The 16458-nt window shown below is 42.0% G+C and overlaps 1 protein-coding gene across 3 annotated transcripts in view; it reads left to right on the top strand.

Annotated features, from left to right (window-relative positions):
* Positions 1–16458, top strand: part of patl1 (PAT1 homolog 1, processing body mRNA decay factor) — a 56262-nt gene that overhangs the window by 22828 nt on the left and 16976 nt on the right. For 2 of the 3 annotated variants that reach the window (XM_030413814.1, XM_030413802.1), the window contains exons 3-6: positions 2742–2933; positions 3212–3484; positions 9774–9859; positions 10188–10268. In XM_030413814.1, coding sequence (XP_030269674.1) covers positions 2742–2933; positions 3212–3484; positions 9774–9859; positions 10188–10268 — 632 coding nt within the window. The remainder of the gene's footprint in view (positions 1–2741; positions 2934–3211; positions 3485–9773; positions 9860–10187; positions 10269–16458) is intronic. The other variant, XM_030413807.1, reaches the window with a different exon arrangement.

Genomic DNA, 16458 nt, shown 5'->3' with positions numbered 1-16458 from the left:
AGTTGGTCAAGTCAACAGCGTAACATTGTCGTCCTCCTCCTCTTCATTGGTTTTATCGATGGACTAAAAACTACACTGCCATCTGTTGTATCGGAGTATATAACATCATGCTATTCACTGAGAGGTGTACTGTCTTGAGTGAGTGAGAATGGGATGCGCAGCTCCAAAAAATAGAAAATCAATATGTGGCGGCTAATATTGATATTGTGGCGAACCGCCACAACCAAATTAATGTGTGGGAAACACTGCATGATCAATACAGTGTTTCCTCTTGGATTTTTTTCAGCAGCAGCGGCAGGCCTTCCGGGTAGCCGTGTCGGCGTAAACAAATGACACTTGACTGCAGATTTTACTTTGATGCCCAGTATAATCCCCCATTTATTGAATGGCTGGCATGGAAAATGGCTTTTTAAAGGCTGAATGTAAAAATAAAAAATAATAACAAAAATACAACAATAAAATAAAAAAATAAAAATAAAGCAATAAATAATCATTTCTTGATGGGGCTGTAGGATCAGTGGCAAAGTTTGCACCCAGGCTCAGCTTGTTACGCTCAGGCAAATTTATTTTTTATTGTTTATTTATTTAACAGAAATATTTAAATTTATATTATGCAAAAAAAAAGGTTCATCAGCACGCACCATTATCAGTGTGGTAGAGCCATGAGTGGAACTGGCTATTTTTGAAACTCATTTAGGGTCCCAGCCTGATAGCCTGTGCTTCCCTTTAGGTTTTTCTCCTCTACTCTCATCTCTCTCTCCTGCACCATCACTTTGCTCTCCAGCTCCTTCACTCGGCTCTCCCCCTGCTGTACTCTGCTCTCCTTCACTTTGTTCCACTGCTCCTCCCTGTCTAATGTTACTTGTCTTATACGATTACATAAAACATTGACGTTAGATAATTTACACTCGCATCACATCTGATTACAAGTGTGAACACAACTTTTAACCTAACCATCATCATTTGAGTCAGTAAAAGGCTAATGATACCTGACTAGCGTCATCTTCATCAGGTGTCTTTCTCTTCTTTGAGAAATATTTGAAAAATCTCATTTGAAAATCAGTCAGCAGTTACATCATGGCGTGTATATATTCGCTTCATGCTATCAATTAGTTTACTCACGTTAGCGACACTGAGTTGAGTTGGCACCGGGCCCAATTGATTAAGCTACCGATATGTTACATAACCTTAGCTGGCCATCAATATTTTGCAAATGTCTATGGAACTTATTAAATCTGTTATAAGTTTTCTTAAGCTTATAAGTCTACCTTTTCTCCGGTGAGAGAGAAAAGGGAATCTACTCCAAAGAGTAGATACTGAGCAAGGTAGTTATCTAGTTTACGTCAGCACTCGCGACACCCCCGACCCAGTGCAGGACTCTGCTGTGAAGGTGGCGATATGATGCGGCGGTGGTGTATTTGCGACAATTTAAAAGGGAAAAAAAAAAAATGAATGTAGGGGAAACACTGCAATATTATTTTATTTTAACTTACATTTGTGCTTAAATATACCGGGCCTGTAGTGAACCACTTCTCTGTCTAGGTTGTATCATTTGAGATGTTTGCCGCCCTGCCAAAGGTACTTTTATTTTATTTTATTTATTTTTTTATTGGTTACAGGGCAAGCTAACTTTTCTTAAGGCAGATGTTTACATAGTTAAATGTTTACATCTACCTCTAAAATAGTTGAGAGTTGTAAAACCGATACTTACCAGATAAGATATTTGTTTGTTGCAATGTTTACATAAAATTCTTTTGGTTAATAAACTATTCTTCAAAGTTCAAATGATAAACCCCCTTGTTTTTTTGTTTCATTTTGTCAGACTTCTGTCATTATAGTCTTCAAACTGGCAGCATCATCAGATATATCGTGATAAGTATCAATATGAATCAATATTGGGAAAAATCGTGATTACATTTTTTGCCATATCACCAGCAAATATTGCCATAAACATATACTGTATCTGTTTTTTTACGTAGATATATTAATGTGGATATTTTTTTTTTTATGTAGATGTATGTATTCTGATACAGTATATTAATTGTATCTCAATATCTTCTAAAAGGGAAATGTATGTTTACAGTTCTGTACAGTCAAATTGTAGTAGCAGTTTCCTATTCTTGTAGATTTTTTGCAGAATTTGTATTTGGGAATTTGACCCTACTGGATTTTCCACTAATTAGCACTTGAGGTCTTATAGCATTCTGAGAATCCTCTCAGAGAGCTCCTCACATCGCAGGTAGAGAGAGAGCTGCTTATCTTAGTGAGGAGACAGGGTTGACCCCATTGATGGACAATGAATTTAATAGAATCTGTCACTAATAAAACATGGTGAATTAATGCATTTAAATATTTTTTATGTCAGGAACATCTCTGTTGGATAATTTGTAAGACTCACTACTGTTCTGTATTTGGTGGTCTATCCCTATTTAAGTTATCTATCTAGATCATATTGATGTGAATCAAAGTGATGTTAATGAAACGGCATGTTTAAATGAGTCGAACCTCCAGCAGATGATCACTTTAATGGTTTTGCCAGTTGTATCGCATTTTTAGGTGTTCACCTTTTTAAACAAACTACACTGCCTCTCTGGTGGGGCAAATCAACTTTTGAGACATTTTGAAGCGTTTTACACCAGAAAAAGCTCATCTGCCTGTAGAATTGTTTGGTAGATTACAGCACAAATGAATCATTGCCAGAGAACAAACCATCAATCTTTGTGGCTCCTCTTTTCTTCCAGATGACGACTGGCAGGAGGAGCACAAACGTCTTGCTGAGCTCGATGAGAAGGACGGGCTTGGAGCGGGGCTGGGGTTGGGAGGAGAATCAGATTTAGGAGGAGCTGAAGACTCATCCTCTATCCATCCCCCCCTTCCATCTTCCCTCCCTCCTCTCAAATTCACCCCTTCTTCCGCTGGACTGCCGCCCCCAGGTCAGTAATGAAGTCAGAGGAATGCTGCTCACAGAAAGACTGACTCAGAATTCCAATTCTGTTCTCTGCCAGATCAGTGTTTTCTTTTCTCCTCATTTCAGATCAGGTTTTTAGATTGTCTTTATTACTTGGTTAATTTTAAGAGTTTAAATTGGTATTGGCACCGGGCCATATTGATTGGATGAATGGACAGCACTGCTGGCCACTGATACATCCGTGATTTGTTGTAGAATATGTAGAGCATCAATACACCTGTTGAACAATCCAAAGTAAAACAGTTGTTACAGATGTGGAAGATCGAGGAGGAGAAGGTGACTTGGCTGAGTCCCTGGCTAGACTCATCCTGGAGGCTGACCCAGCCATTGCTGGGGTCGGGGCGGCAGAGAGACCCGTTCCATCCCCCGGCTCTTCAGGATCCTGCCTGTCTGCCCTGCAGGGACTGGACCGACCCAGAGTCCTGCCCAAGTCCTCCTCAATCTCACATCCCACTCAGCCACATCAGCATCCCCATCACCCCCAGCACCAGCTTCCCCCTGGGCCCTCCACCTCTGGTGAGAATAGTGATTGCAGCTGCTTTATAATTTCATGGTATTCGTCCCGTACTTATGAACACAATATCTCACAACATCTGGAGGGAATTTGATTCATTACTAAGGGTGTCATGATTTCGATTTTTAAATTGAAATATACCGAAATTAAGTCACAATTTCAAACTTGGAATTAAAAAATTGAATCGTCGATGCTGCCACACCCCCACTTCTTGTCCGGTCGGCTTGCAAAGTGGAAGAAACGCACACGTGTTGTCTACTAGCTAAGCCAGTAGCTAATAACTGCAGCCAGTCAAATCACAGCATGGTGTCACACCATTCTTGTTGGGCTCCCGGACCACGGTCAGGAAGCACAGCGGAGATGATTTCCTCCAGGGTCGATGTTTGTGTTTACCTTCAGGGTGAACCCCATTCACGTGTTAAGCTGGTTGGGAAATAATACCAGAGAGCTTTGCTGTATCTAGCCGTCGCCTTTATTCACAGCCAAACTGCAGCCTATACTGCAGGGATTAAAATTAACTTTTTTCACCACCGTCCCGGAAACGTCCTGAAAATAATTTTGAACGTCCCGAAAATCTTTTTTTACATTTTGAGTTGTTACTTACTGATAATATAAGAAAAACACAATACATTATGTTTATAACAATAAATACATTTATTCCAAACTACATTTGTTTAGGTACAACAATCGACACCCTCAGTCACAGAACTGTGGCCTACGTGACCTTCTGCCACAACTCCACCATTTATTGACAGCACGTACTGAGTTGTACTCATCGTGAGGAGGGCCATGTATTGAAATCTGAATCAGGCTATTCAGAGTGTCATTGAACAGGCGGGACCTCCAATCCTATTTCACCCGTTTCATGCCGGAAAATCCATGCTCGCAGCAGGAGCTGCTCTTGGGGAGGACGAGGGTGATCTCTCCAAGAACCTGCATGTGCTGGAACTGGCCGGCTCTTCCAATGGCACCCTGGATCAGCCGCTGCCACAGCACCTGAGAGAATGGGTTGAAAGTCTGTTCATCTGGCATGTTTTTATACTGGGATGGTTTGTGGACCTAAGCACACTGTGCTCCAAATCCAATCAACTTGTAGGAAATGTGCTATATACTTTAAGTAAAATTTTGCTGTTAATGTCAAAAACAACAGCATACTAAACCCTAAAATAAAATAAAAATAAATCTTCCAATGTCTAACATTACACTGACTTATGACGCAGAGTTGGTATTTGTTAGGGTCTAGAACGTTTTTCTAAATATGAAAATGAATAAAATATTTTAATATTTAATTGTCAAGCTTTACTTGAAGTACATGGACTAATAGCCTTTCTGTATTTTCATAACAATTAATGGAAATACAGTATAGCCATGACAATAATAGCATATTGAATAGAAGGTTAATAATGTGCAGTGACTGACTAGCTTGTTAAAACGTCTCTGATATCTGAGACGTCTCTGACAGACTGATACCATCAAAAAAGACCCTTTGGAAAGAAAAGGTTTCCGACTACTGCGTTGACATGTCTGAATGTGTGGGACGTTAAAGTATCAATCGTTATCAAAGTATCTTTCTACCACAATTCCCACAGTTTCTTAGCTTCCTAGCTTACTGGCATCGTTAGCCACTAAAAGCTTTCTGCCCCGAGACTCAATGTAACAGCTATCATTGCCGAGAGAGTGGTGATTCTGTAGCGTTAGCTTACCTCAGGCTCTGTGGGAAAAGTTGTTTCGCCATCACTCTCACGTTGCACTGGGTGGCTTGGGCCTGGTTGGGCTGTGTCCTGGGGCTGGGTACACTCTCCTCTAGGCTTCAGCCAGCGCAACATCGTGTTGAGTGGTAGTAGCTACCACAGTATCTTCGTCTCGTCCGAGCTCTAGCGGTAAACAGCGCGAGCGCAACAGGCTGCAACATTGTTGTCACTTGTGTCACGGAACAACATAAACGCGAGCACGCCAGCCAGTCCTGTTCCATTTACCTTTTCACATAAATCTTTTGCCACCGACCACCATTCTGGTTAGCAGAAAGTGATGAAAACTTTTAAACAGAAAAATGTTGTCAGCCAAAATTTTCATCGGCCCGAGTTAGATTATTGATCCTCCCGATGACAATTTATTACGTCCCCGGGACGACGGCACAGCGTTGATTTTAATCCCTGCTATACTGTACACTTTATTGCTGTCGCTACTACTGCTACTCCTTTCGCTTCTCCTTCCTCTCCCATTCATTCACTGTCCGCATGTACCCACGTTCCCTCACTCTCGCTCGCCCATTCGCACCTTATGCACACACACCTCACATCGCCCTATTCCAGAAAGGGGCTACGCCACACACAACAGCAGATGCAGGAGACCCATTGACAGAACACCCTCCTCTTGCACTGAAGTTGTCGGTGTGGAAGTGTTTTGGATTTCCAGTGAGTTATGTTGACAACGTTCGCGTTGTCCACAAAAAAAACACAGTTTGCAAGCTTTGCAGAAACTAGATGGCAGGTTATTTTGTTTAAGTTTCCAATTGACTGAAGATATAAGTTATTGTTACATTATGTTGTTACCTTAAGTGACCTGTGCTTTAAGAAAAAATAAATGTAATAATCGAGAATCGAACTGAACCATGACCTTAGAATTGAAAATGTAATCGAAATGAGGATTTGGAGAATCGTGACACCCCTATTCATTACATCTAGTGCAAACTTTGAGACATAGATGCAATGAATCTAGATGTAAAGAAATCTTGTTCAGAATTAATTCTCAAGATTTCATTGATATTTTTGACCATACTAGTGCAGTGCCCGTAAGAAAAGTGTATTCCTATAAAAAGTGGGAGGTTAAGGAGCTTTTTCATGGATGGCCAAATGAGGCTGTGTTTGAAGGTGGGACCTCAGGGATATTTAGGTTTGTTGTGAAATCCGATATTCCAGGGTATAATTGGCTGTTTTTGACTATTTAGGGTCCGGGCAGCTAAGCTGCCAGGACACTATTGTATCCCTAGGAATTCTTTCTTTCTTTCTTTCTTTCTTTCTTTCTTCCGAGGAAGTCATACTTCCCAAGGGCGAAAACTCAGCAAACTTTACAGAAATGTCCGGCCCCATGCCATATTGACTTAATTCCAAGGACGTGTCAATATTCCTCCTGGGGGGGTGGGGGGGCACAATAAGCGTTTAAATTAAAAACATTTAAAAATACCTACAGCCCCAATACTGCTGAAACTTTAGTCCACTTAAACTCTTTTTTCAAAACCTGTAAAACTTATAAAACCTCTCCCACAATTTTTGCTCAACTGTCACCAAACTTGCTAGAGAGCATCTTCAGACCGCCCTCCAAAAAACTTGTTTCTCGGATTTTTGATTTATCAAAAATTAAGCCTACAGTGCATAAAAATGTTTGACCGTAAACAGTACTGTAAACATATACTATCAAATTCTTGCTAAATACATTTTCAATCTTCCTGAAAAAAATTGAGAATATTTTGGAGTCATGGTTGATGAAGTTTGGCAAATATCAGAATTTTATCTCAAAAACTGAATTTTTGAGAACATTTTGAATTCTGCTCTTATGGGAACAATAGGAGTCAATGTAAGACTGGCATTTTTAAACATCAGATTTTCTCTTATGAAGCAAAACACTTAGAGTTAAAAACAAATCGCCAACATTTCCATGCTGTCAAGATGCAATTTATGTATTATCAGATTTTTGTTTAGGTAACAGAATTTCTGACATTTTGACCATTTTTGAAATCTTCCTTGACAACAGCTGCCTGGACAGTGAGTTGACAAATGCAGCTACACAGCTGGTCTCACTTCCAGCCAATTAGCTCAGCGAGTTAGGAGCTGGTTCTTGGTGTCAAGGGTTGTGTGTTTGAGACCAAGCAAGGGTGATGATGGTGATGATGAGGATGATGACAGATCAAAATGTCAGATGTCCTCAAAATGAAACACGAGACAATTGTCCTGATGGTGGCATCACAGCAAGCCTCTAAATTAAATAAAAACAAATAGCTTGGACTGGACCATGGGTGAAAGCTAATCGAATTTTGCATAAAGGTCCAGTCTCATGCCAGATTACTTCAGCTGTAAACCCAAGCCAATAGTCCTGATGGTTGCGCTACAGCAAGCGTCTAAAGTTAAAACTTTGAAAATTCATAACAAATCAACCTGCTAGAACTTCACACTTTCATCAAACTGTAGCCCTAGTAACTTTTGTACATTTAAACCTATTAAAAATTACGAAGTCCATCACTCTGTTTTTTTTAAACTGTAAAACGTATGAAGACCTCCCACAATTTTTGCCTACAGTGCATGAAAATGGTTGACTGTGAACACTACTGTAAACATATAGCCTACCTGCAAATAAATAGATAGATAAATAAATCTTCAATGTTCATGAAAAAATTGAACATTTTTTAGAGTCATGGTAGATGATGTTTGACAAATATCAGAATTTTACCTAAAAAACTGAATTTTTGAGAACATTTTGAATTCTGCTCTCATGTGAATAATTGCAGTCAATGCAAGCAGCATTTTTAAACATTAGTTATTCACTTATAGAGCAAATTAATCATTTTTAAAAACAAATTACCAACATCTCCATGCTGCAGATTTTTGTCTTGATAACTGAATTTTTTACAGTGGTTTCAAATCTGCCTGCACAACAGTGAATGGCTTAATCAATTTGTCAAGCCACTGTTAGAATGCCACTTGCCAATTAGCTCAGAGCGATAGATGACAGTCTTTGGTTCCAGAAGTTGTGAGTTCAAGCCTCAAGTCGTCCAAAGTGAACATTGTTGTCAACTGTCTTGTCTTCCTATTCTCCTGTTTGTTGCTCAGAATTGCCTAATTTTGCCAAAAAATAGCCCGGACCAGACCCATCGCTGCGCAGCAGCTATAATTTTGATTTTGCCATTATATTTCATCTTAAAAGCTATTTACTTGGTGTCATTATTTTCAGCACAAACTCACATGTGTGACTATACAGTTATTTTTTTTATTTTGACATACTGTATTAACACAATGGACCAAAAATCACAAAAAAGTAGTAGAAAAAGTTATGTAGTAGAAAAAGTTAGATTTTTTTACTGTGAAAACCACAAATATGTTTAACAAACCATTTTTTAAAAAACATTTTTTTTACTTATAATGCAAATATAATTGTTGTTTATCTAAATTTGTGCATACATTTAAAAAATTTACAAAGTTATATGTAACTATTTACATTTAAATGCAGGCAATGCTCAGGTCTGCCTGTGCTCCTTCCAGCTGAATAAATAGCGGGACTGCCTGCTCCACATTCAGCTTCTCCTCATTATTCTGACTCATTAAATGTAAATGACTCCACTACTCACTAAACACACTACACCAAACACTACATAACACACTAACTACACACTCCAAACACTCTAAATGTCACAAATCTCTCAACTCTCACACACACCGACCGTCGTTGCATGTCAATCATCTGCCTAGGTCCCTCCCACAACTTCCTGTTCCTCAACAACCAAACTTGCTGCTTGGACACTTTCGTGACAAAAGCCCGTTTTTACCGTTTCTTCCTGCACCAGACACAAAGCAAACGTGACGGCGATGTTCGCGAAAAAGCGTGGCGGACATTATTTGCCCTAGGTCTGGTTTTGGACGGTCCGATGCTTCCAGTCCGTCGCCTCGGGAGGTGGGCCGTGTAGCTAGCGGCTAGCTACACACGAACATCCACAGATTCCGATTCCACTTTGTTGTCCGCGTGTCTCCGGATCTCCTCAGACCCGAGCAGACTTGGTCCGGACTCGTTTAATCTCATTAATCCACAACAGTCAGTTTAGATGCACAGAACAGAACGGGACCGAACGGCCGGCAAAATCCCGGTCCAGCTCGCGCCGCTGCAGGTATAAATCTGCTTGTTTCTTAAGGTGGGGGGCCACGGTGTGCAGAGATTGGCTCTGGTGCACGCGTGACTGTAGTGGCTCCGGTGGACAATGCTCGTGGAATTTGTAAAGCATTTATGAAATAATTTATTAACGGTATCATTGCAGTCCAAACAAATGCGAAATAGCACACCCTTGAACCACGCAGCAGCCATGTTGAAACTGTCAGGTCAGTCTGATCCTGATCCGCAGAGATATTTGAGGAACACACACATACACACACACAGACAGACAGACAGAGATTCCTTGTATTTATAGATAGATTTCACACAAATGTCTAAAAGGATAAAAGTGTGAAGTTATGACATTTTAAATTTAGAAGGTCTTATCACTAGAAGGATTGTATGTATTGGTCCTGTTTTTCTGCTGCACTCCTCCAGGCCTTCCTGGACCTCCTTCCTCATCCATGCTCAGCTACCAACAGCAACAACACTTGCTGCGTAGAGGGACTGCTCCTATGGGCCAGGTTAGTTTTTTAACTGCCTCTCTGTATGTGCTTTGTTTTGTTATTCTGTTTTTCTGCCACATTAGCTTTTATGATGTCAAAATGTGTTTTTAGTAATAGTAAAATAGAATTTAAATTTTAACAATGTACTAATCAACACTAAGCAGTTTCTGAAATTGTACTGGAGAATGGTGTACTTATCGAGTCTGGAATAAGTCATTGTTATTTGAGTTATTCTGTAGAATATATTTGGTACAACTGGCTGCAACTAGTAACTCTTTGCAGTACATTTTATTAAGGTTCAATTTGTGTAAAATCTCTTTTTTTTAAATTTTCTTTTGTCTTTTAGATGAATTCTCACAGTATCTGGGAGAACAGTATGGGTTTTGGCCCGGTCAGTGTCACCCCTGGACTGGTTACACACATGGAGGTGAGGGACACTTGCTCTTCTGCTCCTTCAAAACACTTCTAAGCCATGTCTCATGTCACAGCTTATCCTCAGCTTGCATGTACAGTATGTCCCCCCCCCCCCACACACACACACCGATTAGCTCAGAAAATGCACAGGTGACAGAACACTAGTTCAAAAGTGACCCAAATTCAAATTAAATTATTCAAGATTCAAGAGGGGTTTATTGTCATTCCAGCAGTATACACAGTACACGGTGCGATGAAATAACGTTTCCCAAGAAATATACAATGCAAACAAACAAAAACAACATAGAACAACAATACCAAAAGCTTTTTTTAAAATAGTGCATTTAACTGCTCTCAAGTGCAAAAATGCTTTGTAAAGTGACTGTATGATGATTATGTTGTTGTTGTTATTATTATTATTATTATTTACTATTTACATAAGGTGCAAAACTTCATCAGACAAATACAAAAGAGCAACAAAGGACAGCGTACAAAAGGCCAACAGAAGTGATCAGTTCAGTCTCTGAGCGTTGAGGAGTTGTATGGCCTGGGGGATGAAGCTGTTTTGTAGTCTGGTAGTGACGGACCGTGCGCTACGGTACCTTCTGCCGTATGGAAGGGGAGAGAAAAGTTTATGTGAGGGTTGGGTGGGGTCTTTCACAATGCTGGTTGCCTTACGGATACAGCGTGTGGTGTAAATGTCTGGGATGGAGGGGAGAGTGACTCCGATCTTTCCAGCCATCCTTACCACTTGCTGCAGCTTCTTGTGGTCCAGTCTGGTGCAGTTTCCGAACCAGGCAGTGATGCAGCTACCCAGGAGACTCTCTATAGTCCCTCTGTAGAAAGTGGTGAGAATGGGGGTGGGAGGTGGGCTTTCCTCAGCCTTCTCAGGAAGTGGAGACGCTGCTGGGCTTACTTCACAGTGGAGCCGGTGTTTAGGGACCAGGTTAAAGGATAACTTCGGTCGATTTCAACATGCAGCTTTATTGCTCAAGCTACCCTTGACTTGCCAGTACAGAAGACACAAACTAGGGGTGGGTAAAAATATCGATTCATCAATGCATTGCAATATATTTTTTCCCAATTCAATATCGATTCATAAAATCCTCTGAATCAATTCGGGCAAGCGACCACCTTCAGTCCCCGCCTCAAGCAGCTGGAAGCATCTCGCCTGCGACCTTGCTCGAGGGTCAGAGGGTGATGTGCCGCGGAAACACCGTTGGTGCTGCGGAGGCGGGTAGCCGATGTTTGACATGCCGCTCTTTCGGAGACTGTAAACTCCCAGCGCAGCCGGTCTCGCCCTGGCTGCTGCACGGTGGGCCCACGAGTAGCACTCACCTCCGGGGAGAGGGGGGGTCCAGTATCAACGTTTACCCTCTCGTTTCTAGCCGAAGGGTGGAGGGACTGCGGTCATTGCTATGTTTATGTCAGAGGAAAATGTACCATGCAGCCCCAGAAACAATGGCACTTTCTCAGCTTATCTATGGTTGCACTATTTTATAACTAATAACTAACATCGAGTACCTTTGTTTACATTTCAATTCAAACTAGAACTTCCTAGAGGAAAGATTTATAATTTAAGAGGACTTTTTTATTAAAAAAATTATCAACAGGAACTCTAATGAATTATTTATTTAATACTACTTATAACTGAATCGATATCGAAGCATTTAAGTCAATATTGAATCAAATCGCTATTGAATAAAATTGCGGCCTAAAGAATCTAAATCAAATCGAATCGTGAGGTTCTTAACAATACCCAGCCCTAACGCGAACACTTTTGTTTCAACCCTTGCAGGGCTCCTTGAATGGAGAGTTAGCATTGCTAACAGCATGGGGCCAGAACTTTACACTGTGTTTTAAGCGTCTTAACATGCTCCAAATCTCACCCCAAAAGTTATGCAACATCAGCAGACACCTCGCAACACAGCACTGCAGCGTGTATGACTCAAAATGAATAAAAAAAAAAATTGGTTAAAACAGTGTGTTTGTGCAAGTAGCTACATAACGGTTTGTTGACATCCCTGTCTTCTGGTAGTCCAAACTAGTCAATCCGTCGAGCGTGTGTTAAGACGCTTAAAACACAGTGTAAAGTTCTGACCCCATGCTGTTAGCTGTCAATGCTAACTCTCCATTCAAGGAGCCCTGTAAGGGTTGGACCAGAAGTGTTTGCGTCTTCGGTACTGGCAAGTCAAGGGTAGCTTGAGCGATAAAGGATAATTTTGGTCAATTTCAACATGCAGCTTTAAGTTCTCTGCCAGGTGGACACGTGTTGTGTTCTTCACAGTCTCTACTGGGGAGCCATCGATGTTCAGTGGCTCGTGGTCCGCCTGTGCTCTCCGGAAGTCAACAACCATCTATTTGGTTTTGTCTATGTTTAGGGATAGGTTGTTGAATCTGCACCAGGTTATCAGTTGTTCCACCTCCTCTCTGTATGATGAATCATCATTCTTGTCAATGAGACCCACCACTGTCATATCGTCAGCGAACTTGATGATACGGTTCGAGTCGTGTAGTGCTGTGCAGGGTCAGGAGTGGATTGAGCACACAGCCTTGAGGTGTCCCTGTGCTCAGTGTGGTGGTGCTGGAGGTGTTATTTCTGATCTGGGTCTCCAGTTGTAGAGGGATGTGTTCAGGCCCAGCAAGCTTAGCTTCCTTGTCAGCTGCTTGGGATGATTGTGTTGAATGCTGAACTGAAGTCTATGAACAGCATTCTGACGCAAGTGTCCTTTTTGTCCAGATGGGTGAGTGCTAGGTGGAGGGTAGTGGTGATGGCATCATCGGTGGAGCGGTTGGTTCGATACGTGAACTGCAGGGGGTCTAGAGTGGGAGGCAGAAGGTTCTTTATGTGCCTCAGGATCAGTCTCTCAAAGCACTTCATGATGGTAGGGGTGAATCGATGGGGTGGTGGTCGTTGAGGCAGGACACAGGTGACTTTTTGGGCACAGGGATAGGGCTGGGTATTGTTAAGAACCTCACGATTCGATTTGATTTCGATTCTTTAGTTCGCAATTCAATTCAATATCGACCATACTGTAATGTATGCCATACTGCATGGTACATTTTCGTCTGACATAAACATAGAAATGGCCGCAGTCCCTCCACCCTCCGGCTAGAGTAGGTAAACGAGAGGGTAAGAGTTGATACTGACCCACCCTCTCTCCCCGGAGGTGAGTGCTACTTGCGGGCGCACGGTGCAGCAGCCAGGGTGAGACCAGCTGCACCAGGAGTTTACAGTCTCTGAGAGAGACTGTAAACTCGCAACCACATTGTTTCCTGCTTCAAACCGGGCGTAGAACACAGGGAGGCATCACTGTCACAGGCCGATGTTGTTTTCCTGTAGTTGGCGATGGCTTGGATGCCCTGCCACAGCTGCCGTGTGTCTCTGCTGTCTCTGAAGTGGCCGTGGATTTTCTGGGCATGCGCTTGTTTAGCATCCCTGAAAGCCCGGGCCATTGTTGTTGTCCTTATTCCCTGCTCGCAGTGCACGTACCTCTGCAGTCAACCATGGCTTCTGGTTTGAGCATGTGGTGATGGTCTTGATGACAGTGACGTCATTAATGCACTTGCCTATGAAGCCAGTAACTGATGCCGTGTACTCCTTCAGGTCAGTAGAGCCATTGGCTGTTGCTGCCTCCTTAAACATTTGCCAGTCAGTGCACTCACAACAGTCCTGAAGGGCAGAGATGGCTCCTTCCGGCCAGGTCTTCACCTGTTTGTTAGCTGGTCTGGAGCGTCTGACGAGCGGTATGTATGCTGGGATCAGCTTAACAGAGATGTGGTCTGAGTATCCAAGGTGGGGGCAGGGCTCAGCGCGGTATGCACCGGGTAAGTTGGTGTAAACAAGTTTCAGCATGTTCGCACCTTTCGTTGCAAAATCCACATATTGATAGAATTTGGGGAGCATAGCTTTGAGATTTGCATGGTTGAAATCCCCGGCAACAATAATCAGTCCTTCTGGGTGTTTGTTTTCAAAATCACTGATGGCCCCATACTGTGTGGCTAGCACGTTCCTAGCAGTAGCTCTGGGAGGAATGTAAACAGCTACAATGTGCAAGGAGGAGAGCTCTCTCTGTAAATAAAAGGGTCTACATCTCACGACGGCGTATTCCACCAACGATAAACAGGACTTGGAGACTAGGACAGAGTTATTGCATAAGTCCGTGTTAATGTAAACACACAGTCCTCCACTTCGGGTTTTGCCGCACAGTGTTGTGTCTCTGTCAGCTCATTGCAAAGCTAGTTTATTTTCAAGGGAGCTAACGTTGAAGAGCAGGATGGACAAGAGAGCTGGCCGGCTAGCGTTAGCTCTTAGCCTGGCACGGACACCAGCTCTTAAGCCCCTCGTCAGTCTTCTCTCGCACCGCTTTCGTCATCACCTCGCCCGACCCTTGCCAGTAGACGTGCTCACAAAGCAAGCCAAGAGCCTGTAGTCCATTTAGTACCTCCGTTGGTAACGGCGCCTGGGAAGTGTTCAAGTCCGAGAAGTAGACTGGGATGGTAGCCTTGTGGTCCTGCATCAGTGTTTTGTAGTTTAACAGCCTCCTGAGTACCATTGGTACATTTAAGACACATTATATAATTTGAATTAGGGATCGACCGATATGGATTTTTTAGGGCTGATGCCGATACCGATTTTTTTTTTATCAGCCTTAGCCGATGACCTATACGGACTGCTGTTTTCTTGAGCAGATATTTGGAGCCGATGCTACTTTTGCTCCCTCAATTTACATCATAAAAATTACACAATGATGATAACAAATGTTATGAGTCTCAATTTTTAAAAAGGAACATTTATTGAAATTAAAAAAGGTGAGGTAGAACAAGAACAAGCAAACAATATTCAACAAATATTAAAAACAGGTAAGGTAGAACAGTGCTCTGTGAAATGCTGCCACTCTGGATTGGTTTTCTGCTTTGCCATTTCTTGCAGCGTCTCCAGCAACACGGAGCTGCCTGTGGACGCCTGTCTGTAAATAATGCCGGATCGGCTTGCGCAGCAGCCTGCATTGGCCGATGCCGATACGTGTAAAAAAATGCAAAAATCAGCCGATAATATCGGCCAGCCGTTGTATCGGTCTATCACTAATTTGAGTACACATAAATAACACTGTTTTTGCTCTTGGGGGGTAGCAGCAAAAAGATCGCGCTGCCGCTGTATCATGTATTATGTCAGTGATTTTTCTGCAGAAACTAAACTAAGTTCACACTTCAGGATTTTAGCCCTAGGATCTATGACAAAAATTCCCAAATCCAGGGCAAATCATTCAGTGCGTTTACATGACACTCAAGAAAATCAAATTACTGAGTTAGTCCGACCATGATCGGATTTTTAAGATGCATTTGTACACCTTAGTCCGACCAAAATCGGACCTCGTAGTCAGATTAAAACATCTAGATTATTCAATTGCAAATCGCATTACTCGTGCATGTATACGTTCTGTCGGACTGTTACCACTAGCTTAAATGGGTACAGCGCCACCTATCGTACCAGGGTATGACATGCTTCAGCTAATAATCTGATTTTCTCACCGGCATGTATACTCAGACAATTGCAGTTGTCTGATTGAGTAGCATAGTCGAACTATGGCTGTAATCCGACTAAGCTGTACATGTAAACGTTCTGACTGCTGTGTGCTGATGCATCACCAGCCATTGCTGGATGTCTTGTAGTATAAATATCAGGTCCTCAACAAACCACTGTTACAACTCAATTCTAGGGAAAAGACTGCACAAACTGTTCAGTTAATGTAACCATGTTCTTCTCACTGATCCATAGTAATGAGAGGCATTTTTACATTTTCATTGAAAAAACAATCATCCTTGCTCCCTCTGCCTGAGACACTCTCTCACACACCTTGTTTTCTTTTACTTCTTTATTTTTTCACTGCAAATCAGAATATTAACAAACTGGACTGCTTGGACTGTGTCATTCTTGTCGTGTGTGTGATCTTGTAGTGTTTGACCCCCTGTCTCTGATCAGACATGTAGTGTGAAAACCACGTAGACTCCTGATTACAAGACAGAAAGCTGTGTGTGATGTGACAGAGGCAAACCTATAGGTTCAGAATGTACAAAAAGCAGTATGCAATACATTTTATTTAAAGGGCTTACAATACTGACCATTTTTCAGTGAAGCCTCTGCCAATCAATGGTGTTTCTAATTTAGAGTTTAAATGTAAAAAAAAAAAAAAAGCTCTTAA

Source organism: Sparus aurata, chromosome 1, assembly GCF_900880675.1.
Source record: "Sparus aurata chromosome 1, fSpaAur1.1, whole genome shotgun sequence".
NCBI classification, from domain to species: domain Eukaryota; kingdom Metazoa; phylum Chordata; class Actinopteri; order Spariformes; family Sparidae; genus Sparus; species Sparus aurata.
Note: the sequence above shows the minus strand (reverse complement) of the source record. Positions and strands in the feature narration are given on the sequence as shown.